At 34.2% G+C, this 27,578-nt stretch overlaps 2 protein-coding genes across 3 annotated transcripts; one reads left to right on the top strand and one right to left on the bottom strand.

Annotated features, from left to right (window-relative positions):
- LOC129002441 (opsin, ultraviolet-sensitive-like) lies at positions 1-23,939 on the top strand. Its single transcript, XM_054430241.1, has 8 exons — positions 1-68; positions 9,321-9,512; positions 19,809-20,024; positions 20,694-20,824; positions 21,184-21,356; positions 21,562-21,722; positions 22,120-22,221; positions 23,025-23,939. Exons 1-8 carry the CDS (start codon positions 13-15, stop codon positions 23,131-23,133), a joined length of 1,140 nt encoding a protein of 379 aa, XP_054286216.1. The 5' UTR covers positions 1-12; the 3' UTR covers positions 23,134-23,939.
- LOC129002442 (uncharacterized) lies at positions 10,367-18,920 on the bottom strand. 2 transcript variants are annotated; one of them, XM_054430242.1, is made up of 6 exons: positions 18,869-18,920; positions 18,306-18,375; positions 16,891-16,945; positions 16,077-16,178; positions 15,687-15,819; positions 10,367-11,277 (listed from the first exon to the last, which is right to left on the bottom strand). In XM_054430242.1, the coding sequence occupies exons 1-6, from the start codon at positions 18,888-18,890 to the stop codon at positions 10,907-10,909; spliced, it is 753 nt and encodes a 250-aa protein (XP_054286217.1). In that variant the 5' UTR covers positions 18,891-18,920; the 3' UTR covers positions 10,367-10,906. The 2 variants fall into 2 exon arrangements, with proteins under 2 accessions (XP_054286217.1, XP_054286218.1); XM_054430243.1 differs by lacking the exon at positions 16,077-16,178 and having other exon boundaries at positions 18,869-18,917.
- Positions 23,940-27,578: the final 3,639 nt, after the last annotated feature.

Consider the following 27,578-nt stretch of genomic DNA (forward strand, 5'->3'; position numbering starts at 1 on the left):
CCAGCGGCAGCCATGGAGTTTTTCGATGGGGCCAGCTACAACCTCTCCTCCCCTGTGGCTATGGCCAGGTATGTCTACTTCAGTTACAAACCACACAAAAATTGTTTTATATATCCTGATACAATGACACTCTTTATTAAGTGGCTACATAGCTTGTGTATATCAGACCAAGTAAGTGAAAGAAAGAGTTTGTATTTAATCAGGTTGCTCATCAAGACTATCCTTTTTTAATTGAGTAAGCACATATTGTATTGTAAATGCAGATTTACAGGATTTCTGTCCAAAGCTTAAATATTTCAATATTATTTCTATGTACCATAGTGTTTCCCAGATTTTTTAAAATATGATTAATTTTCAATAATTAATTAATAATAAATAATTTAGTATGCTTCATAATGTCATGGTCTTCAAAGATAACTAAGTTTTTCATAACATTACGTACTAGGTGTGCGGTCTCAGGTCCGCCAATTGAGCATAGTGAACAAAATAGTTTAAAAATAATCTTTTATTCTAAATAAAATTTGAATTAAAAAAAGTACTAATTATAAAAGTGTTTAATGATGAACGTCATTGACCTACGTCGTGGTCCTATTTCACTTCCTTCCCATAGCATTTTAGGATTACCGCAAAAAAAATCTGTAAAATAGTGCACCTCTTAAAAAAACAGTGGTGGTTTCCAAATGCCCTGTAATACTTTCTCTTTATTCTTTGATCAAAGGTTGTCACATGAGTGGTTTTTCCTTTGTGCTGTATTTAGATTGTATATTAGTTTGCCAACAATGCTATGATTCTTTGTTTACATCCACGATGTTATCTCGTAACCATCATGGCAACTCAAAGGCTGATGCTAAAAACATAATGTTGGTTTTAAATAGTACAGATATTTTTAAATTGAAATTTGTTTCTTTTATAACATGAACACTGTTTGTCAAAATGACTCTGGAAAGTTTGTATTAAATATGTTCAGCCATTAATGAGTTAATTCTGATTACATAGTTTGCATATGGTCTGGTCTTAAAGAGCCTTGCTCGCTCCACTCAATTATAAAGATCTCCAAAGATAACTTGTTTAAACTTTTGAACATTAGTGGGAAATTCTTCTAGAGAATGGATCTAGAAGGAATAAAATGATATTGCTCCCAAGCCTATAACTAAAGTATTTTGTTTAATATCGAACAAAAGAACCGCAGTTCTTATCTATTGGATGTGTTCAATACCTTTTGTGTAACATATCCCAGTCTGTTTAGTAATTTCTGCCTTCACTCAGAACAAACACACACAGAAACCACCTTGACTTAATCATATCATAGATACTGTGTATTCGTTTAGTACAGATTTTTGTCTTTAATATTCTAACTACATATCTTCTATATACTCAATACAATAAGGGTTTTGTCTGTAACATCCCTTTTTCAGTCGTCCTACTAAACCTATTATTACGACTGTTTTGTCATTTTAAAGCTTATGATCTAGCGGAGGGACGAAGGGTAGTGAAAAAGATTATTTCCTTTACAGTAGGGCTTCGCCGCCCTTATGTTTAATTTCTAGAGTTCACTTTCAAACATGAAGTGATGCTGACAAAACTATGGTTTAAATGTGAATTGTAATTTAACACGATCTCTCGCACCCCCCACACTCCTCTGTATGTATGGTCAAGCACCACGTGGGAGTGAGTGTGTTAACAGCTGAATGTTTAACCACAGACAGGTTGTAAACCAAAGGGCGGAACAGTTTATGACAATGAGAATAGGATACAGAATAAAAATTATTAATTTAAAATTCCCATGTTATTCTTATGGAGAATATTGTAAAAAGTTGTAATTGGCTTGTTTATGGATATATTTTGATTTGATCAAACTTGGCGAATTTATTTATTTCATACTAAGCTATTGATATTTTAATAAAAAACACACTTTATTAGTTTCCCTGTAGCAGCTAAGCTAGGTACTCGTTAAACATAATTGTTAATTTAACAGATTGATTAAAAATCAATCCAGGCAAATGGAAATTAGCTTAGTCCGCAGGTTTTGGTGCAGCAGGGGTATTTTATATATAAGTTTGTGAACGCGATAACTTGAGTAATTATTGTACGATTTGGCTTGAAGATGTAGGGTGAAAGAGCTTAAAAAAAAATTCTGTATTTGGAAGGATTTTCACGGCCATTGGCTTCAGAGGAAATTGAAAAAAAAAATTAATTTAAAATTCCCATGTTATTTTATGGAGAAACTTTTTTAGTATGCTTTTTTATGAAAATATTTTGATCAAACTTAAGAAATTGTATACATTTTATACTAAGCTATATTTTATTAAAAACACACATTATTACCATCCCTGTTGCAGCAAACGTAGGTTAAACCTAATGTTATTTAAATTAATTTAATTGAAAATCCATCAGGCAAATGGAAATTCAATTGGTCTGCAGGTTTGCTGCGGTGTGTGTATTTTAAAATATTTTTTTTACATACTAGTTGTTTCAATAAAGCCAGTTTTCTCCAAACTATTTCACGCAAAAGCCTCTGCAGTGGTACATTTTTTTTTTTTAACAGAGGGCCAGGCTTACAAGTTACCATGGGATTGCATCGCAGCTAGAACAGCTTAATGTGCACCCTCGTTCACAGATCCTCATTCTCCGTCAAATCCCAGGTCCTTGGTGAACCGTGAGAGCCTTTTGACTATGGTGTGACCTGTTCTTCCCTTTGATCTCCCATCAATAGGCCAAGGGATCTCATACGTAGACCTTGTAGGGCTGGGCACATAAATATACCTTCACAGCTTTCACAAGGTCTCTGGCTGGGGCAAGCGGTAGCGAGATTTCCCCGAAAGGACTCAGCTCCTGAACTTGCTTAACCAGCCAATCCTTTGTGGCTGCGTCAGCACAGCCTCCACCTTTCTTCCTGGAGGCTTCATTAGAGTCAGCTTTGGGGGTACCACCCTTGCTCTGCTTTTTCCCAGCATCCTAGTTCCCGGAGGAACTGGCTTTGCAGGCAGCAGAGTTAGGGTGCTTGGCAGCCCACACCAGCCTCCTCTCACTTCTGGATAGCACCTTTTCGCCTTTGGCTTAAGCATCCGCTATCCTCCATCTTTGCAACTCGCCCCTGGAAAGTCGTTTTTCGTTCCTTTCCGGTTTCTGCGAGCTTGTCGTCATCGTCAGATTTCAGTAGACCTTCCTCCTCTGTTTGGGCCAGATTGTCTACATTGTTCTCACGAATATCGGGTATTTAAGTCCACCTCCCCAGTGACCCGATTAGAGAAGTAAGGGGTGCGTACGACTGGGTTATCCCTGGTTCCCAGAAGGCTCCGTTAAGACACTGAATATTAGGCCCCCAGTGCCACAAGACTCTTGGCACGGATCGCATTACACCTTAGTCTAGGGCCCCCCTCACTTGGTTCTGTAGGTGGACTAACACCCAGTGGCAGAAGGTAGCTCTCCGCAACTAACAAGTGAGAGTTGGGGTTTAGGTTGTGGCCAATCTGCCGAACCAACCCCGAATGTGAGGTTTGGCCGGAACGGCGCGAAATTTTCTCCCACTCACTAAACCCCCATACCTTCCTGCAGTGGTACATGATGACGTTCTAAACATGAGTATTATTTTGTCAGTAATTGTCTGGGCTGGTGCATTAGTTCAAGGTTAAAACAAAGCCATATATAAGATTACTCTTTTTTAGTTGAATGTGTTCCCTACGAGCTGTCATACATTCCTTTTTCTCTGGGAGGTGAGGATAGTTGGTAGTGGGTGTGTGTTAATACAATAAACACAGTCAAAAGACCAATTTGAAGTAATAGCCCTCAATTATTGATTCAATTATATGAGCAAAATAAAAATATTTCCTGTCCGGTGCTTTGTACCTCACTCAGATGATTGCAAAAATATAACGTTTTTGGGAGAGGTTCATCCTTACAGTTTAAAAAATGCAGGGGTGCCCACAAGGGGGGGCTGTGACGCAGACTGCGTCATTGAAATTCTTGGGGGGGGGGTTGCAAAATTTTAAATGGGGGGGGGGTGGCTAAAGTTAATTGCAACAGTGTTTAACGTGACGACAATCAAAAATATATTATGAAGTCACCAGATATAAAGTTGATTAATTAATGGCAATAGTTATATTATTGAATTCAATTAGTTAAAATAGGATTTTAGGATAGTTTAGGATTCGTGTAGGAAGTTATTATTCAAGATTAGCAAGACGTGAGATCTAGAGGGAGGGCACGGAATAGCTCTACTGTTGAGATAGATAAAGATAACGCGTGGTACAAACACGTCCAGCTACACCGCGAGAATATGGAGGGGGGGTAATGAAAAATACGGTTAATCCATTATAGTATAAATAAACAGATGACAAATCCGTCACGATTTGCATTTTTATAAACAAAATTCAATATTGCACAATCATTATTATTGTACTTTTTAAATCATCTATCTTGGTTCAGTTGTACAAACGGAAACGTTTAAATTACGGCCAACTCAAACTCAACTAATAACTAGCCAAACACTGCATTGCTATAAATAATGTAAATATTAAAGGACCCTTTAGAAAGTGTTAAAAGCTACTGCTCATGATAGACGGATAGGCTATCGGTAGGTGCTGTATCACAGCATAGGAGTTGATAGATTAGTAATAAAAATGTGTAAAATTATATTTAGAGATAATAAAACACTCTTATTATTAAAAAATGTGACGAGAACAATATTGTTATTCCTTTTCTTTGTTCTTAGGTTCTTTATTAGGTTTCTCTTCAATTCATATTTACTAATCACTCAATCACAGTTTACTAAGCATTATCGTCATCATTCCCCAGCTGTTGTATCTGAAATCTGTTGTAACATAGCGCACAGCAGACAGAAGTGTAAAACGGAGCAGACGATTGTTGGCGCAAGCGTTGTTTCCGTTCATTTTCATCAAAGGAGCTATGATGTTTCCAAAGGGAGGGAGAGGGGGTCGTTATATCAAGATAAAGACGCTCACAATTCGTTAAGCAGAGGTTACGGACGCTATACAGATATTCTGGCAATAAAAAATTCCTTAAATTGAGGTGACCTATAAAACTCTATTTTTATTTATATAGAAAGATAAGTTTCCCAGTCCTGTACAACACTGATTCAAGGCCTTTTCCCGGTAATCAAAATTCAAGTACAACTTGATACACACAGAATCTCCGGTTCCCGACCTGGATGATGGCTAGTTATTCAATTTAATTTACAGTTACATATACATTTTAGTACCCGTGATAAGTCAAACCCGTTATGTAAGCCAAAGCCACACGGTTATTTTTCTCACTGGGTTTTGGATTTGCTTACAAACGTGATCAGAAATGGTTAGGGCCTACACAGTATTCGTATAAAAAACATCTATACAGTATATAAAGCCAAAAGTACCCATGAACTTTTGAGAAAACTACAATTCACACTCCCATTAACCATTTGCTTAAAATGTTCGTCATGACGAGAAACTTTGTGCAAAACTATCCATTTATTCATAAATTGCCCTTTAAGGTCATAATTGCTTTCCAAAGGGAACTTTCCATGTACTTAATGTTAAAAATACCTCAGCTGTTCTTATTTGTATGTTATTCTTTCAATTTATTACCTTATTAAAATCTGGTGTGATTATTTGTTTGTAATGCTGTATTCTGTTTTGTTTATTTCAGCTTAACTTAACCAATCAATAGTTTTTTATAATACTTATGAAGTCAAACGGGTTGAAGCCCGTGGGTAACAGCTAGTTTATTTAAATATATCAGTGACAGCTAGAAAATGAATCTTTATCAAAACAGCTGTTCGTAATTTAATATATGACTTGTTCTTTTAACAGATTATTAGTATTTCATAAATTACGTATGTAGTTAACATGGAGGAAAAAAACTAGAAAAATCACAAAAAATTGGGTTTTTGATCGTCCGTTATTTTATTTCCATAATAGTGAGGCCATATGTTAATGGCTAAGGACACTCTCGCCAATCCTGTGAATACAATTAAACCATTAGAATCATAATCGGTACTCTAGTTTTTCTTTAGAGTAGGCTGCGTAAAATGCCTTCTGGGCCGTGACAGACGGACATTAATTGAGATAAGACATGTTTCAACTTCTTCAATGTATAAAACGTAAAAATAACCCAAAATATGTATAATTCTGAGCAATGTACAGACAAAACCATAACTTTTTTTATATAGATTAACCGGGTTTAAGTTTTCAATATCTAAAAAAATGTATAAAACTTCTTTTAGTTTTACAAATAGTGCTGGGCGGGGAAATAATGTTTCTCATTTGTTGTGTACCTCATTTATGGGGGGGGGCTGTTGCTCAATTTGGGGGGGGGGTGCGTCATGAGTCTAGGGGGGGATGGGCACCCCTGAAAAATGATTATTTATGTTAGAAAATATTAAATAACAAACATATTCCAATTCCATCTCCATCCTCTACAGTTGGGAACACATAAGTTTGCAGTTGAGGGAGGAGCCTATTTACCATATGGTTTTGAATAAACCAATGAGAACCGTGTGGTGTTGCCAAATCTAACAATACCAGCTGATTTAAAAATATTGCTTTGTATATTTTAATTAGTGTTGTCAACGGGCGATGTGGCAACGTCGCACTAGCCTTGTCTTGTGATTGGCTGCCACCAACTGCAAACATATGTGGTCCCGACTATAGGTAAAATGTTATGCAAAATATTAGCGAATTTCCCTATAGGGAAGTAGCTATTACCGTAGGTCTCATGGTAAGACTTAGGCCCGGGACCGATTTACTTTTTCATTTTAATGTCCCCAGAGGCCAAAAACACCATTCGTTCAAATTTTTATATATGTATATAGATATATATATACAGTAGATATATATATATATAGATTTATATTTTAATTTAGGTGTTCACTTTATAGGGCTGCTGATATATCAAAAGATATAAATTTTGAATGTGTTGGTATTTCTTGATTTTTTATTTTGCTAACACACATTTTTAAAACACACAAAATTGATATACCAATAAGACCTATTGTAAATTTTAGATCAGCACCCACGTACAAACTTTGTAGATACTTAAATAATAAAATTAAAAACAGTCTTAATTGGGATACAAACTACAGCATAAAAAACAACATTGAACTTGTTAGCAAAATAAAAAATCAAGAAATACCAACACATTCAAAATTTATATCTTTTGATATCAAGGACATGTATACCAACATTCCCCCAAAAGAAACTTTGAAGATATTAAAACATGATTTAGAAAAGAGCAATATCCTTTCCGAACAAGAAATTAAAGAAATCACAAAACTGACAGAAACATGTCTAAACCAAAATTATTTTACGTTTGATCAAAAATTCTTCCAACAAAGAGAAGGCTTGGCAATGGGGTCCCCTTTATCTGGTTTGATAGCTGATATTTACATACATAATTTGGAAGAAAACAAAATTAACAATGATTTAAATCCATACCACTCAAAAATCAAATATTGGTACAGATATGTGGATGATGTAATTTGCCTTTTTGAAGGAAATGAAGAGGAAAGTAAAGAGTTTTTAAAATATTTGAACACATTGTCCAAGAAAATAAAATTTACCCAAGAAATTAACGATAATGAAATAAACTATCTCGACCTAACTATTTCAAAAAACATAAACAAACACGATTTCAAAATTTACAGAAAACCAACTCAATCAGACCTAATGATACCATCAAATTCTAACCATCCTTGGAAATACAAACTATCTGCTCTCAGATCCATGCTAAATCGTCTTTTGAACATTCCAATGACAAAGAAAAATTACGAGATAGAATTAAACAAAATTAAATACTTAGCATCAAGGAATGGATATAAGCAAAACATTATCTACAATATGATTAGAAACATCAAAAGAAAGAAAAATCAAAATCAAGAAAACAAAGAAAGAAAGAAGAAAGATAAATTCATTAGTATCCCATTCAATACAACTCTTAACAGGACTACAAGAAAAACTTTTCAAAATTCTGAATACAAAATTGGCTTTAAAACAAAAAATAACGCTTTCAATATGATAGCAAATAACATTAATACAAATAAAGAACATCAAGACATCTATGACAAATCTGGCATTTACAAAATTAACTGCACTGATTGTGAACACTTCTACATTGGTCAGACAGGACGCTCTTTTAAATCTAGATTCAAAGAACACATTCAAGCTCTTAAGAGTAACAACAGAACATCCATGAAATCAAACTTTGCTGAACACCTTTTATCGACCAACCACAATTACACAAATTTAAAAAACAACATGAAAATTCTAAAAGTTTTAAACAAAGGAAATCAAATGGATTCAACTGAAGAATATTTCATATACGAAGAAAATCTAAAAAATCCAAATCATATTTTAAATAGCCAAATTCCTTCAAGAAACCCAATCTTTGACCAAATTTTAAAATTAAATAATCAGTAACAAAAAGTTTTTCCAAATCCTGTCTAGTTCTATAAACCATCTGTATATATATAAATCATATTTATTTACAAACAATCAATATAAACAATGGTTAAGTGTTTCATGTATTTTGAAGTTTGAAAATGGACTAATGTCCGAAACATGTCACTTCTTTTTATAAAATATAATATTCAGGGTGCTCAGTTGTACTTATTTACTTAAATATTTAATAGATTTATATATATATATATGTGTCCGTGAACACGATAACTTGAGTAATTTTTATCCGATTTTGATGAAATTTGGTTTGAAGGTGTAAGGCGGGATAAACTTGAATGAGTTTGCGATCCAGCATGATCGGACCATGGGAACAGGGTTTTATGGGGGGTTTTATGGGGTAAAAATTGGGTTTTCTCACTTTTTACCCTCAAAACACAAAATTTCCCAATTTTTCTCTAAACCTCCTTAAAGAGCTTAAAAAAACAAACAATTCAGTATATCAAAGTGTTTTTGTACGGTTATTGGTTACGGAGAAAACTAAAAAAATAGTAAATTTAAAATTCCCATGTTATTCTTATGGAGAATATTGTAAAATGTTGTAGTTTGCTTGTTTATGGATATATTTTGATCAAACTTGGCAAATTTATTTATTTTATAGTAAGCTATCAATATTTTACTAAAAACACACTACTTTATTAGTTTCCTTGTAGCAGCAAACCTAGGTACTCGTTAAACCTAATGTTATTTAAATAGATCAATTGAAAATAAATTCGGCCAAATGGAAATTCGCTTAGACGGCAGGTTTGCTGCGGCGGGGGTATTTTTGTCTTGTAAAGTAGTGGGATAAAGTTATTTTAATGCAATCAATAAGAGCTCAGAATTATACCATCTCAACTCCTAAGCTGTTCACATCCCATATTTCAATTCCAGGATGGGTCTGGGTGGAGGACCTCGTATGCTGGGCTGGAACGTCCCTACGGAAGAGCTCGTCCACATTCCCCAGCATTGGCTCAAGTACCAGGCTCCGGAAGCTATGCAACACTACATGCTCGGCTTCATCTATGTCTTCTTCATGATCATAGCTCTCGTCGGAAATGGACTAGTCATCTGGATTTTCTGCGGGTGAGTATCACTGTTAACATTGTAAAATCCACATTCTGGGAAACTTACAACTTATATTTATTTAATACATCAAGGGGTTTGTCATTAAACGCCTCTACTATTTTAAAGCCTATTTTACATGGAGTTTACAACAATCAAAAACTGTGGCTAACTTTATTCAAGTTTGGCACTTTTTTGTAAACTCCGGTGAAAATGGGACTTGGAATAGGGCTGTAAACATATTTTTCCAACTTTCTGTGGAAAACAAAATTTCTATTGTAACACTGAAAACCCATTAATTACTCTGAACATGTTTCCAACAAATAACTAGCATTCTTCGGATTGTTCTAAAGTTTTGTTTTAGACACAGGTTAAATATTCTGGTGTAAACACGGCTTAACGTTGGTGCCGGGTAAAGCTAAAAGAGTTGTTTCTCCCATAAATCAAGACGGTTGACTGTAAAAATAAAGAAATAACTTAACTAAGCTTTACAGCGAGCTACAAGTAGGCCTACAGTCTATTGGAAATGGTGTTGAAATAGTAGTTAATTTTGGTTGTAATGTCAAGTAAAATACATGATAGCTGCTGGGCAGTTTGTTAGCTTGATATTTGTAAAGGGTTTTAGTATACTCATGGTTCCCGTATCAGATGTTAAGTAACAAATCCCAGGAACGAGTACAAGATATGTGTCCAGGGCTAATTACAGCCTTTTTTACACAGGGGCACACATGTGTTTCCATTCAAACAAAAATTTGCAAAATTCCTCAGCCTGAATTCCATGAAAGAAGAATTAATTATTTACACACCTTTACATTTTAATCTAAGATTTTTAAGAAAGTTTGGTAAAAATAAAAATAAAAATTGTATTGGTAAAAATGTATTTTCAACATAGGATTCAAAGTCTGAATATATCTTTAAAACTTGTAATAACATTCCTTAATAATATCTTATACTATAATTTTCAATACAGAAATATTTCTAAGAACTTGCAATTTACAAACGTTATAAAGAAAAGAATTGCAAGCGTCTTTTATAAATATCTTAGAATCAATAATTTTATAAATTACATTTATCACACATGCATTATTAACTGATAATCCTTAATTAATTTAAAATTAGCTTAAACTCGTAGACCACAAAATTAAAGCATACCTTTATCATTTTATTTGTCTCCATCATTCATACTATAACAGTCTTCTTTGCATTATGACTTTGTATTTTTTTATGTATCTAATTTTAAAATTCTAAATTTGGGAAAATGCATAAATTTTGAAAAACCACAGCCTAATCTTAAAGCTAAAATTGTTTTTAACTCATTCTAAAATCAATGTGACACCTTGAAGTAATCAGCATATCTTAAAATTTTAAAAATACAAACATCTGTAAGCCTCAACATTGCCTTTAAGGCTAATGAGTTAAGACTGAGCGCAGTGTTGAGCCACCTTCTTGCTACCCTTGGAGCCTAGACGACCTCCACGTTTCACTCGGGGAAGATCAGTCAGATCATCAGTTGACTCGTAAGAGGTAGAAGAGACTGAAGAATCCTCACAACAGGAGCAAGAGCAACATGAACAGCTGTCGTCACAATCTTCAGATTCTGAGTTGGTCGAGTGAGATGTGTAAGTTGTCTGAGAATCCTCACTTCCAGACAAGCTAGTTCCACTCTCCAGGGTAGATTCTGAGTCTGAGTCTGAGGTGTCTTCAGAGGTAGTTTCATCTTCGGAATCAGAAGAAGAAGCGGAATCAGAAGATCCGGTTGAACTTGATGACTCTTGTATTGGTCTTGCTGAAAACATAGTATACAATATAAGAATAAGGGTTGAATCAGGTATCAAACATAACTCCTGATAGATCTATTACAGCTCAATAACACATCACGTTCAGAAACTATACAGAGTGCACACTGTAAAATTTACCCTTTACTAGCAAGAAAATTTCACTAGCTGGCCAGCACCCAGATAGTAACTATTAAGTAAAGAGTTAATTGAGATTACATTATTACAATAATGTTATGTTTTTAGGAAAAAGCATTTAGCTTGGATTAAATAAATAAATATAGGATGGAGAGGACACAGCTAACTCACCTGATGAAAGGTTGCAGATGAGTCAAAGAACACATAAAATCACACACATAATTTACTTAATATTTCGCCTCTTTCAGAGGCTTCTTCAGAAGTAGGCCTAGATGGTAGTTACAAAACAACAGTTTAAATAGGATGACACAGTTTGAATTCAAAATGTCTGACAGGTTGTCCAACTGACACTGCACAAAGCACTAAATACAGGCACATTGCAATATTGTATTTACATATAATATGTACATTGAAAAGTAAATTAGTTTTGTCCATGAAAATAAATACTTAAGAGTTAGCTGTGAGGGTGAGGATATGAGGATATTATCTAATGTTGAGGTTAGGTGGGGTTCTGGAGTTGGTCACAAACTGGTAAGCTAATTCCCATCTTCTGAGCATTGAACTATTGCATTGGTTCTTTGGCAATGATTTTAGAGCTTTTATGGTGAAACAGTCATCAAATAGAAGTTGGTGGGATAAGGCATGTTGTGCAACTGGTTTTTCTTTGCTAGTTTTAACATCATGTCGATGGCCGTTCATGCGTTTTCGGAGAGTCTCAGTTGTTAGGCCTATGTACTGGGCTGGACAATGTGAACATTGAAGCTGGTAGATAAGGTTCTCTGAGCTGCAGGTATGATGGCCTTGGATTCTGTAATTTTTATTATGGTATGTGCTGGTAAAAGTTTCTGTAGGATGGTGTATCTGGCAAGATTTACATCGGTTTTCATTGCATGGGTATGAGCCCGGTCTTGGTTTCTCAGATGGTATTTTTGATGGATTTGGGAGTTTTGGGTGGACTAGCATATTCCTCAAATTTGGGGGTTGCCTATAGATTATGGAAGGGGCTCTTGAAAGGAGGTTTTTGGTTTGGCTGGAGGACTCTAGGATTTTGAAACCTGTTTTAAGGAGGTTGTTTAGTTGTTGCAGGCCAGGGTGGTAAGTGGTTATCAAATTTACTTGAAGATGGTTGGTATTTTTCTTTGTAGTTGGACGTGGGTTCTGAGCCGCTTGGATCTGAGAATTTACGAGAGTGCTAGGATAGCCTCGGTTTTCGAAGGCTTTTTGAAGTTGGGTTTGGTATTGTGTACGGTCTTTCGGTTCTGAAATTAGGCGATTTCCCCTTAGGGCAAGACTGTAAGGAAGTGATCTCTTGGTGTTATTCGGATGACAACTAGAAAAATGGAGGTATTGTTGGTGGTTGGTCGGTTTTATGTGGATAGATGTGGTGAGGTTATTGTTCCTTAGATGAATTGTAAGGTCTAAAAAGTTGATGGAAGTCTCAGAGAAATCCCAGGTGAAATTTAGCGGTCCAAAACTGTTGAGGTCTTCCAGGAACTTCCGTAGTGATTCTTCACCGTGGGTCCAAATTATGAAAATGTCGTCAATGTATCTAAACCAGCAGATGGGGAGGTGTTCACGGCTAGACAAAAACTTTTCTTCATAATTCCCCATGTAGAGATTAGCATAAGATGGGGCCATTCTTGTACCCATGGCAGTGCCCTTGATCTGTAGGAAGTGTTTGTCCTGAAATTGGAAATAGTTCTTTTCCAGAATGAATTTTATCAGTTGAGTTATAAACGAAGTGGTGGGTAGGGATCCTTTGGGTCTGTTTTGAAGGTAGTTTTCTGTTGCTGTTAGGCCGTGGACATGAGGTATGTTTGTGTAGAGTGAGGTGACATCAATAGTGGCCATGAGAGTGTTAGCGGGGAGTGGTTGTCTGACATTGTTAAGTTTTTGCAAAAAATCATTGGAGTCCTTGATATATGAGGCCAAGTTTGATTTTTTGCAAAAACTTAACAATGTCAGACAACCACTCCCCGCTAACACTCTCATGGCCACTATTGATGTCACCTCACTCTACACAAACATACCTCATGTCCACGGCCTAACAGCAACAGAAAACTACCTTCAAAACAGACCCAAAGGATCCCTACCCACCACTTCGTTTATAACTCAACTGATAAAATTCATTCTGGAAAAGAACTATTTCCAATTTCAGGACAAACACTTCCTACAGATCAAGGGCACTGCCATGGGTACAAGAATGGCCCCATCTTATGCTAATCTCTACATGGGGAATTATGAAGAAAAGTTTTTGTCTAGCCGTGAACACCTCCCCATCTGCTGGTTTAGATACATTGACGACATTTTCATAATTTGGACCCACGGTGAAGAATCACTACGGAAGTTCCTGGAAGACCTCAACAGTTTTGGACCGCTAAATTTCACCTGGGATTTCTCTGAGACTTCCATCAACTTTTTAGACCTTACAATTCATCTAAGGAACAATAACCTCACCACATCTATCCACATAAAACCGACCAACCACCAACAATACCTCCATTTTTCTAGTTGTCATCCGAATAACACCAAGAGATCACTTCCTTACAGTCTTGCCCTAAGGGGAAATCGCCTAATTTCAGAACCGAAAGACCGTACACAATACCAAACCCAACTTCAAAAAGCCTTCGAAAACCGAGGCTATCCTAGCACTCTCGTAAATTCTCAGATCCAAGCGGCTCAGAACCCACGTCCAACTACAAAGAAAAATACCAACCATCTTCAAGTAAATTTGATAACCACTTACCACCCTGGCCTGCAACAACTAAACAACCTCCTTAAAACAGGTTTCAAAATCCTAGAGTCCTCCAGCCAAACCAAAAACCTCCTTTCAAGAGCCCCTTCCATAATCTATAGGCAACCCCCAAATTTGAGGAATATGCTAGTCCACCCAAAACTCCCAAATCCATCAAAAATACCATCTGAGAAACCAAGACCGGGCTCATACCCATGCAATGAAAACCGATGTAAATCTTGCCAGATACACCATCCTACAGAAACTTTTACCAGCACATACCATAATAAAAATTACAGAATCCAAGGCCATCATACCTGCAGCTCAGAGAACCTTATCTACCAGCTTCAATGTTCACATTGTCCAGCCCAGTACATAGGCCTAACAACTGAGACTCTCCGAAAACGCATGAACGGCCATCGACATGATGTTAAAACTAGCAAAGAAAAACCAGTTGCACAACATGCCTTATCCCACCAACTTCTATTTGATGACTGTTTCACCATAAAAGCTCTAAAATCATTGCCAAAGAACCAATGCAATAGTTCAATGCTCAGAAGATGGGAATTAGCTTACCAGTTTGTGACCAACTCCAGAACCCCACCTAACCTCAACATTAGATAATATCCTCATATCCTCACCCTCACAGCTAACTCTTAAGTATTTATTTTCATGGACAAAACTAATTTACTTTTCAATGTACATATTATATGTAAATACAATATTGCAATGTGCCTGTATTTAGTGCTTTGTGCAGTGTCAGTTGGACAACCTGTCAGACATTTTGAATTCAAACTGTGTCATCCTATTTAAACTGTTGTTTTGTAACTACCATCTAGGCCTACTTCTGAAGAAGCCTCTGAAAGAGGCGAAATATTAAGTAAATTATGTGTGTGATTTTATGTGTTCTTTGACTCATCTGCAACCTTTCATCAGGTGAGTTAGCTGTGTCCTCTCCATCCTATATTTAATTATTACAATAATGAAATCTGTAACTATGCGTTACAGAGGACATAAAAAACTTGATAAAGGAGGACAACTTATAACATGTATAGCCAGTTTTTAGTACCTATGTTAATCTATAGTGAGAGTGTGCTTGTGTCTTGTCAAAATAAATTTGTTATGTTGAAATTTTAACTTTCAAACCAGAGTATACAAATCCACTGAATCAAGTGTTATTATCGTAAACCATCTATCCCACTAACCAACACAAAACGTTTCACTTGTAACATTCTTATCTAGATGGTAAAGCAACATTTAGCCAGAAATATGCGCTATGGTGTTCTTGGATATCAAATAAACACTAAAACAAGCTTAAAATGAAGACAAATTAAAAAATATTAATACACAGTAAGCTTTGTCTGAGAATGAACGTAGGCCTATGGCGGAGTCAAATTCAAATTTTATCAAAACCTTTACAAAAATATCTGGTTTTTACTCATTTGAACTTGCAACACATTTTTTATGTCACTCTCATAATCAGTGTACTGTGAGTAGCGAATTTGGTATTGTTTTGACCCATTTAAGGACTCTATGTTGTGGATTTACCTGGAGCAGATTTTCTACTGTTGACTCTATAAAACCCACGACCTCTGCCTCTGCCACGACGTCCTCTTTGTTCTCTCTTAGTATCAGGAGACGATAGGTTCAGCTCATCCAGTCCATCACACTTCTCTAGCACCTGTGAAATAAGTTAATGTTAACATTAATGTTGGCAATAGAAAATTTATTTACAACTTTTTAACTCTGACTTTTATGTTAGCATTTACATTTTACATTTTGTTCTCTATATGTCAACATATTGTGGATATAATTTTGTTAGATACCGTCAACATTATCGTTCCCATTCATAGAGTTGTAAGACTACACACCGGCTAAAACTCTTCACCTGTTTACAAATTCTTAGCGTAAAGAATGAGAATGTACAAGATTACATACATCGTTTGGCACTTCCTCATCAGCACTCGGAGATGAATGGACGGACGTGTCAGTTGTAGTCAACCACTCGGAATCTGATACGGTTGCATTTCTTTCGCTAGCCTGTACGATACATCAGCCACACAATTACACTTTACACTACACAACACACTTTAATATGCAACCTTTTATTTTGTTTATGTTAGATTGGACCATAGGTGTGGTCTGTAGCTCTGTACACGTCATCCATACACACACACACACACGCACTCATCACTGTGAAAACCACTTTTGGGTCCAGGGGGACCCAAAACCGATACAGTATCTGTATCAACTCAAAACTCAAACCCAACAATTTTGTCAAAAACATATTTTTTCCATATAGGTATAGGGGGAGAAAGTAAAAAAAAAAAAACACTTCCATTTATAAGATTACAGATGATAATATAATTGTTAATAAGTTTGTTCTTATTGTGGAAGTGAATTTTTATCGGACCTTTTCAACACTAAATTACAACCATTCCCTCACAAAAAACATTTTAAAATGCCAGTAGCACTGAATGAGAGACGTTGGCCACCATATGTACTAAGGTAATATTACATTGTAGACATTGTACTTAGTACATTGGAAGTAGGGGATTGTAAGATTGTAATGAAGCCATGAGCCAATGAGCTGTTTGATTCTTTTAGTTGGTACCTCCAGTTGTATTTCTAGCTTAGTGGTAGAAACACAGAAACACACGACATGTTCATACAGCCCTTCTTCTATATTATCGGTAATAAATTCAGTAAAAGAAAATGTCCTTGACTGAGCAACAATAGTACAAGTACTTACGTCATGAGGTTGCACACTAATATTTTTTCCAGTTATTTTCTTTTTTGAAGAGCCTCTACAAGAGAAAAAAATGTTTAAGTTAGTAAGGTAAAACTTGTTGTTTTAGAGACTATAGTACGGTACAAAGAATAAATATTTAACTTTAATAGCTTTCTCTTAAACTGATCTAAATAGTAGTTTACGCAACGATTGATAAAGATAGTGTTAACGAAACGAGGAAAAAATTTGAGGTGCGAGCCTTGGCGAGTGTCTTAAAAACTTCTACGATGTGTACGTTGTTAACACTATTTACACGAGTTGCGTACACTACTTTACCTATGACAGTGTTTTAATTACTAAAAATTACTTATCATTAACTTCTAAGAGAGGTCATGTTTTCATTTATAACCTCTCATTGCCACTGACAGTGATGCAATGAAACATTGTAATTGTACCACTCAACAATTAAATTAGCCTGAACAGCTGATTAGTTGAAGTTCCAATCATTTAAATTTTACTTCTTCTCTCTCAATCCTTGAACCTCATTGGTCCATTACCCGTGTTGTTATGAGTAAAACCATGCTGTTATGAAAGTAAACAATGCTGTTATGTGAAACTTTTCAATTCTAAGAACTGAACTGAAGCGGCTACTTTAAAAAATGGTCGTAGGTAAAATGTCTTAAACTGTTCCGGGAATTTTCTACCACACTGTTACTCTATTTTCAATAAGGTAACTTGATCAAATTTAAATTTTTTACAATTCCAAATTAATGTTGTATAGTTTTTGCTTTATTTTAATAATCGTTTATTTTAGGATCACTCACAACCCCTCCCCCTGAAATCCTTCCACCCATCTTCCTATACTCTGATTATCGAAAGAATGTGCCTTGTGGAGCGGCCGTGTGGTGAGCGAGTTTGAGTATAAGCATTATATTTCACAAACTTGTGGAAACATAACACAGAAGGTTAAAAATTTCTAATAAACGGTGTTTAAATAATCAGTTAAGCACGTTTTCAGCGCATGTTTTAAATATTTTTTTATCTTATTCCGATTCATATTAATTTTAATTAATATTTGTAGTTATATTTGTAAAAAAACACAAATCGCAATTAAAATTTTGCAAATTTGTGTTTTTAAAAACATGACTACAAATATTAATTCATCGGAATAAGATACAAAATATTTCAAACATGCGCTGAAAACGTGCTTAACTGACTATTTAAGCACCATTTACTAGAAATTTCTAACCTTCTGTGTTACGTTTCCACAAGTTTGTGAAATATAATGTTTATACTCAAACTCGCTCACCGTACGGCCGCTCCACAAGGCATATTCTTTCGATAATCAGAGTATAGGGGGGTGCGTCCCCAGGCTGAGAACCGCTGTTTTAAAACATACTGTAATAAAGTATTACTTAATTAGCCTCATTTCTCACCTCTTTTTGTCTTCATTTCCATTCTCCTCTTTATTGACGGCTATATTTGAAAAAGACTTGATGAAACTCTCTACAACAAGCATAACAATTAATTATTCTATTGGCATCATATAACCAACTGCAATAACATGGATGGACTTTTCCTTAACCTTTCCCATTTCTATACTTCCATACAGCATAAGTTTTTCTATCAAAAACCTTTATCGGGTAAACAGATTGTAGAATAGTCCATAATATCTGTGACTTTTAAAGTGTATTTTTATTACCAAACAACCCAATCATTAATCGTATAATATATGCACTAGTAATATTTCAAATTAATCAGTTTAAAACATTTATTATTATGTTTTTTAGTAAAATTCCCACCTGTTTTACAAGAATAAAATTTCATGTTGTCGCCAAACTTAGTTTGGTGTTAGTACTTAGGCCTAATATCATTTTTAAGGTCTAAAAGTTCTGTTGTTATTCTAATTTTAATAGATTGTGTGGATATAAGGTTACTACAAAAACCAATTGAATCGTCATCTATTTAGTTTTCTATAGCAATAAAAATTCACATTTACCTGAAAGCTCATGTTTTTCCATGCTGATATGAGATGATCTAGGCTTAGACTGATAAGGGCAGACTGATAAGGACTTGAGGATTGTCCTTGTGCAGGTCTAAACCTACATATGATCCGGTTTTGTACTTTGGTCTTGGGCTTTATGAAGCCTGGGCTTGACCATATCATACTATAATATTGTTTAGCATTTGTTTGGCTGGTATTAAACATATTTTAAAATATTTAAATTTGTTGCGGTCAGTTTTAATTAATTGTTTGAAAGAATTTATTATTTTTAAAAACATATTTTTATAGGATTTGCCCTATTTAAAAGATTGCATAATTTATTTTCATCTGAACAAATAGCTTTAGCTACCGGTACTTTTAAAATTTTTTTGACCTACAAGGAGACAAACTATTTTCAATCTACATGTCTTCGTAAACAATTTATTTCAATTTTTATGATTTGTTAGCAACTTTGTCCATACAACAAATTTTTAATCCATGTGAGTTTTGTATATAAAAACTATATTTAAAACCTAGAAATATATTATTTTATTTTGTTGTGTTAAATTTTTGTATTCATAACCAACACAACAGTGTTTCTTTTATAATTTTAAGACAATAAGTTCCTTTTCTGAGGTAGTTTCATTTACCTATTTTTGTAGATAAAATTATTATATTTGTTTGATTTAAAATTTTTAACTCTTTTTATTCTTGTTCAAATAAGTTAAAACAATTGTTGACTTGTTACATTTCTAGAATGACACCTTTTCCAGGCTGCAATTTATCCATTTCTACCTTTTCTCTTCCTTCAAATTCCTTCTTCCCAGTACAAAAATTTCAGTAGAAGGAGTGCCAAATCAGCTGAGCTACAACATCACATAATGTGTAGTAACCTAATATCACAGTTATATTTAGTTACAGTAAATAGAAAACTGTTGATATTGTATTTTTTCAGTGCACGAAATCTTCGTACTCCCTCCAACATGTTTGTCATCAACTTAGCGCTCTGCGACTTCATGATGATGCTCAAGACTCCCATCTTCATCTACAACTCCTTCAACCTCGGGTTCGCCCTCGGCCAGACAGGTTGTCAGGTATTTGCAATCATGGGATCACTGTCGGGGATCGGAGCTGCTGCTACAAACGCTGCCATCGCCTATGACCGATACAGGTAGGTTAAATAATCTGAGTAAGCCGAATAGCTTGTAGCTAAGCCAAACAAAATCAACCCTCCAGAATATATTGTCTTGGTTTCTTTATTCACTATATGGTTCTTAGGAAAAATAAATAGGATAAAACTTGATTATATGGAATTTATTTTATTTATATCCTTAACTTTACAATAGCAACTGTTACAAGAAAAACATCGGTTTTACTTGAAAAAAAAAGAAAAGGTGGGAGTTTGTGATTCATACTCGAGTCCAAACAAGATGGAGTCTGTAGTCTTCTCCCTACTGAAACACCATTAATAACAATAAAACTGTGTCTCAGTTACAAAATCCTAACAAAATGTATTTTATTGTAAATTTTACATGTTTAGTACCTAACACATAATTGCAGCTAGTTTTACTTAAAGGTTCCTTTTCTATGGTATAATTTACGATTTTACCCTACTTATCTCTGTGACCACTTAAATCAATTACCTTTTCACCCACAACATTTTGCCTCCACTTCTACCTATAGTGAGTGTGCCTCCATCCTCCACACCTTGTAGCATTTAGTCTTGCCATTTCATGTTCAATCTCTGCAGTGTTCTAATAACAACAGAACTTAACACAAATTGTCAACACACAATTTATAAGGAAGTGTTTTACTAGCATTAACACTGTGATTTTTTCAGTACGATTGCACGACCTTTGGATGGCAAGATGTCTCGAGGGAAGGCATTCATGTTCATCCTCTGTATCTGGATGTACGTTACTCCATGGGTGTTCCTACCAGCCTCACAAACATGGGGACGATACGCTCCTGGTAAACATACTTAAATTTGTTTACAGTATTTTAATGTGGAGAGTTTTGATGAAACATTGATTGAGAACAATAGTCAAAGTTGGAAAATTACTTAAGTAAAGCCTCCACAGACACTTAAATATAAGTAAAATAAGCAACAATAAATAGGCCTGATTCTGAAGAAAATAATAATCTTAAAACAGAAGATAAGATAGGCATTCTTTGTTGTTAAAAAATAACCCAAATGGACACTTTGGGGAAAACAAACTACAATTTATACCCAAAATGTTGTAAAGACATTGTTTTTTTTTTTATCAAAATGGAAAATTTCAGCAATAATCAATTGAATAACAGTAATGATATTTTTCATTTTTTTCCAGAGGGATACTTGACAGCTTGCTCATTTGACTACCTCACCAACACAGACGAGAACAGGTTCTTTGTACTGGTTCTGTTCTGCATCTGCTACGTCTTGCCGATGAGCTTGATTGTCTTCTTCTACTCACAGATTGTCAGCCATGTTGTCAACCATGAGAAGGCCCTGCGAGAACAGGTAAGAAAATGAGTATGTGGTCTGTTTTTACTTTTCCTTTATACATAGTATACTGAGATAGTTTTGTGTGACATTGGTTGTAATGTGATTACAATTTTGTCATAATCTGTATGATTTGAGGAGATATTGTATTCATTTCTCAACTTTGTCAAACATCTAACAACAGATTGGTTTTCAAACTAAAGTGTAACTGATGATCCTTCAGGCAAAGAAGATGAATGTTGAATCGCTAAGGAGTAACCAGCAGCAACAAAGTCAGTCTGCGGAGATCCGAATTGCCAAGGCTGCGATCACAATCTGCTTCCTTTTTGTTGCCTCCTGGACACCATATGCTGTGCTCGCGCTCATCGGAGCGTTTGGGGACCAGTGAGTATTTTAGCATATTTAATACAATATAAATCAAATAAACAGATAAGTCTGTAGTTTAAAAATCTCATTCATACTTTTGATATCTATCAACAGATATGAGCAACTAATCCTCATATGAATGGATTAAAGCGTAGCATGGATGAATGAGTGAATAAATTAATAAAATGTTTACTCACATAAAGATTGTTACATACATCTCAGAACCCCAAAGTATCAATTAAGGTACCTAATACTGTAATCAATCAATCACATAACCTGTCATTCGCTTATGAAAACATAAAAGATGTAAAACTTTTAACATTTAAAATGATTTGACCCCATAATGTAGTGTTCGTACAATTAGTTCTGTCATGTATTAACGCATATGTACTGATTTATGATGTGTTCCTTTCAGATCCCTGCTGACACCAGGAGTTACGATGATTCCCGCTCTAACCTGCAAGGCAGTAGCATGTATCGACCCATACGTCTATGCCATCAGCCACCCTAGATACAGGTAACGATTATAACAATTGAAAATAAAGATCGTGTCAATAGGGAGGATAGTGCAAGAGGGCCAGAAAACTGAGAGAACATTCGCACCCCTACTCTTGCCATTCACTGAATAAATATACTGCATTATATTATACCAAACGGCAGTTTTTTATATTATTTCACAAAATAATAAAGTGTTGGGGACTGGGGAGGGTCTAAATTATTTGATTTATATACCATCATAGTAGGATACAATTTGACAACTCTGCTGGAATTACCATACAAATCTTTAAGGGAACATTTGAGATTTTTTTGATAAAGGAAATTTCAAAATAAAATTTACCATAAACATAGCCTATTTCTACAAGTTTTATAAAAATTTTATTTTTGTTATCTAAAATTAATTATTTTTAAACAAAATCACTTTTCATTTTAATTTTTAAGAATTTTTGGGACAGTCACGGAATTTCAAGAAATTGTCTGTATTGTTTCATGCAAATACAAAATATGAATCTATAATCTTTTTATTCTAATCATAAATTTAATGTTTTGCATGAATTGTAAAACCGTTTTGTTAAGTTTTCGTTTTCCCTGAAAAACTGTCCAACATGTCCATTCATATTCCTCTTGCAAAAAGTTCATTTACATTCGTTACAAAGATTCCTGATAAACTGGGCTTTTAACTTTCTAAAATACTTTTGGTGAAGTACATTAAAAAACATAAAGAGAAATTGAATTTATTCATAAAATAGCCATACTATAAAAATTATTTAATTGAAGACTGTAGGTATAATTGAATAATTTATCTTCCCATGTGTTTTGCAGGATTGAGTTGGCTAAACGACTTCCGTTCTTGGCTATAAACGAACACGCTCCAAGTGAAACAGTGTCTACTACCACAGAGACCACTGCTGCCAACACACCAGCCGAGTAAAAACTTTTGGTTGGCAGAACTGCATCTGCTTGCTGGACCATTATTCTGGATTTTCTTTCAATGCATAAATTCTATTTAGTCCCATTTAAAAATTAGTTGTTTTCAATAAATCATAAGACTGTTGAATATTTTACTTAACCATTGTTAGTAATCGCTAGTCATTTGAAATAGAAATTAAACTTACTTGAGCTCTAAATCTAGTTACCTTTGTGTTGATGTTAAATTTTATTCAAATTTTAAATCTTATGATTTGAAAGCAGAAAACAAGTAACATAATTAATTGTAATTAATCTGCTCGATAGCAGTAGTTACAATAATTGATGATATAACTACAAAATTATCCTTCCAATTGTACTCATGAAAAAGTAAACAAAATTTAACGGTTTTTCTTATATTTTTTTATATTTAGTTGTATAAAGAGCCATAGGCTATGATAAAAATTTACCGCAAAAAATGTACTACTGGTACTAAAAAGTATCTAGCAAAATAATATCTTCTACTCATATTTTGTATGAAATTACGCATGTTTCATGGCTAAGATTTGGACACAGAACATTCCACATTTACTTTATTTTGCATGTAAAATATATTTTTTTTCTGTTTTATATTGCACAGCAACGTAATTATGAGGACTATGTTTGATAATTATTTCGTAGTTATGTTTAGTTAAAGTATGAATTACTTATCAAGCTTTGTATCTTTATATTATTGTGTATGTTTTGTTTAATTTAGCATATATTTTAGTATTTAAAATTTAGTTTGTAAATTAATCTTTTTATGAAAATAAAGAACTTTATTGTCTTGCACTTTGATTTTATTATTATTTCCTCAATGTTTAATGTGTTTTTATAAAAAAACTTTCAATGTTTTATAGTAAAAAAAAATATAAAAATAATAGTTACTAGGTGAAACCCGTCGAAATCTATGATTGCTTTAAAGGCTTACGATAATTCTTCTAACTGCAACAGAGTTAAATTATAAACAATTTTAGGATTTAGCATTGTTTAAAACAGTTACAAAATATGGTTGATCATTCAATGAATAACATATTTCTTATAGGCTACCATCCTCATAGGTGTTTTGAGCCTATGTTAACTGGTTTCTCTTCTTTTAATTGAAGTATAATAATGAAGATAATATTTGATGAATATAATAAAATGAAGAATGCTTTTGGAAGAATCTTTAAATAGTATTAAAATCGTATTGGTGAATCTTTTGTGGTACATACTTCTGGAATTTCATCAGTGTTAACTAGGGCAGATTAAATCTGTGGTCCATTCTCAGGGCAGAGCAACTAGTTTTATTTTACAACATAAGTAATGGACCAATGAGGTTCAAGGATTGAGATGAAAAAAGAAGTAAAATTGTAATACTTAGATCTCAACTTATCAGCTGTTGAGATCAATTTAATTGATTAAACATCACTAAAAGAAAAAAAGACTGGAGAAATATTTTTATGTCAAATTAAATAAAAACAGCTTTTAGGTAAGGAGTATCATAACTAGGTGGCGTTTGCAGAGGCATCCACAAAATTGAGCGGAGTCATTAATGTTCCATATTGTTACTAGCAGAGTACCCGTCCTTCGTGCGGGGTTGGCATATAAGTTTAAAATGCTTATTGCAGTTAGTTATACAGTACTCAAACTTTGCGTTTGCAATGGGGGAGGACAAAGTTTGATAAAATTTGCTTCTTTAAATTGACGGTATACCAATGGTATTACACATCTACCATAGCCATAATGTTCTACCACTACCACACTTCACCTAAACGATGAAAAAAATTACCTATTACGAATTCACAAAAAATCACAAATTATTCATGATATTCAAAACATAAACATAACACTGTATATAAACAATCCTACTTTGACAGTTCTCATTGCGTATCACAGTTTTTTGTTGCTACTTAGTTCAAATTACAGTAAATGCAAAAACAAATTATAGTGCTGCACCCTGTTGGTAAATCTTATAACTTTTTAATGCTTTTGTATATCATAGAACCAACTTTTTTAGTTGAAACAGCTGACTAAATTCTTTAATTCCTTTAAATATGAATACTCATAAGGTTAACATGAGGAACTACAGAGCCACTGTGGCGGAGTCCGAAAAGATTTTTGAGATAAGAATATGCCTACATGTTAATCGGGAATGTGAGCTATCATCATGCCAAATTTCAACCCAATCCGTCCAGTGGTGTATGTGTGATTGAACTTCAAACAAACACACAAACTTTCACATTTATAATATTAGTAAGATTGGCCTTCGCCATCAAGCTTCATAGTTATTTTTACCAACAATTTTAAGTGAAGAGAACATTTGTGTAAAGATAAATATTGGTGTAATTAGATTAGCTACACGTTGATTCGTAAAAAAGGGGAGTAAAAACACAGAGATGTAATTTTAGGCATTTTCGGAGACCTGCATTTACATTTTAAGTTTAAACCCTCAGGGTTAGTCATCAACTTATTCTAAAACAGGGTGGTACAGATGTAACCTTGAAATCAACCCTTCACAGTTTCGAATCCTACCATTTTTGCTACTAATAACTGCATAAGAGGGCTTTATGTGATGGTTAGAGTATAAGTGAAACCAAGAAATATATTATCGTTACAAAAGTTATATTAACATTCATATTTGCATTTATTCTAGCGTTTAAACCATAACCCATGTGTTACACGTTAATAATTTGTGTAATCAATCAGAAGGTGATCGAAGACGAAGATTAAGCCGTCGTGTTTTGGCTAAAATTGCTGTGCTTCCCTAGTCGTCCTTGATGATCTTGACAAGATGGAACTATTTGCTACGTAGCGGCATTTCAAACACATCATGAAATTCACAATTATTCACTCCTCAGCGTATGGATGATATGTAAATTTTGTTAACGTGTATTCAAACTAATTTATATATTTTTTTATAAAAGCTAATATTAAAAATTCTGTTTTTCTCAAGTAAGCCAATCACATAAAAAAATTCAACTAAGACACTATTATTTACAAAGCTGTGTATTACCATGTAAACACATAAACTTTGTTCGCATTAAAACACTTGATTCTGTTATCAAAAACTCCACAAGATTCATACTAACTAGAGGACCCATGCTGCTCTGCTGTGTTGGAAAAAAATCATATCCGGGAAATAATTAAATTTATGATTTTTGATTGAGTAATACAGTATCTTAAACATAACTACATCAAACGATCAATAGCTCAAATTAAAGTCTATTATTAACTGATTATTTTGAGTCTAAAACATATAAAAAACATAAAAAATACTGAACTCATTGATTTTTAATCATAGAAACCCCTTATAAAATATAATTTTCCTCTTGATTGTTCACCTTGCGTTTGCTTGATTAATAAATTAATTTGAATAAATTATAGCTTGCTTAAATAAAAGCCAGTATTTCAATGCAGGTTCTTAGACCAAAATATGTAGGATTGTATAATTATAACTGGTGAAATACATGTTAAATTGAAGTAAGAATTCGAAAATAAATCAAATTTATGTTTTTTGGTTGAGTAATACAGTAGATAAATATGCCCATCTTGATGTGAAGTCTTTGCGTGCATACCTTCAATTTGAGACCTCGATCATGAAAATCGGTCGGGTAGAAGAGGTAAACAAACTCGGAAAAGAAAACCCTACATAAAAAAAATCATATACTAATTCAAAAACCAATTCATCGGTAATATAGGGGTCACTAAAAATATTAAATAAGGTTTCCAAAAGTAAGCCTAGAACAAGCCTCCAAACACAACTCCGACTGTTAATTTAGTTGGATGGACTGATAGCAAACATGTTTGTTTTATTATTCAAAATGGAACTGTCAATAAACGTCCAAACAAGAGATATTGACTTTAGTATACGGTTCAGGCTAGTGTCGTCATTCGATTATATTATGATCCATACCGTTTCTGTACTAATATACGGGAAATAATGCTATCAGCTATTTCCTTCTCTACTTCATTCAAAAGTCACCAGCTGATCTTATGCCTTTGTTTATGTGTCAAATACTGCTTCCATAAGGATTACATTGAAACTTTGAGGGCCCGTGTGGCGGATTCCTAAGATATTTGTTTGATGCCATACATATATATATATGTTGGCACTCACCGATGTGGTATTTATCACCATGCAAAATTTGAAAACAATTGCTTCAGCCGTCTATGAGAAGTTTGCTATTATGAAATGCATAAGAGTCAACGTATAAGAGCTTCGCTTGCTCCGCTCAATTAAGTCATATAAAAACATAATCATTTTTAATATGCTTGCTTTATTATTTCCAAAACAAAGGAGATATGATTATCAAACAAGCATACAATTAGTTCTAGACAATCAGCAGCATATCTTCTAGAAAAGATACCATTTCTATCTCCCCAGATTATCTAGAGTTTATAAAACTCTTACTATTCTTGGCCCACTCTCACAGCTGTTTCGGTGAGACA

Source organism: Macrosteles quadrilineatus, unplaced genomic scaffold, assembly GCF_028750875.1.
Source record: "Macrosteles quadrilineatus isolate MER2022 unplaced genomic scaffold, UCM_ALF_1.0 Scaffold_9__3_contigs__length_116548681, whole genome shotgun sequence".
Lineage (NCBI taxonomy): Eukaryota > Metazoa > Arthropoda > Insecta > Hemiptera > Cicadellidae > Macrosteles > Macrosteles quadrilineatus.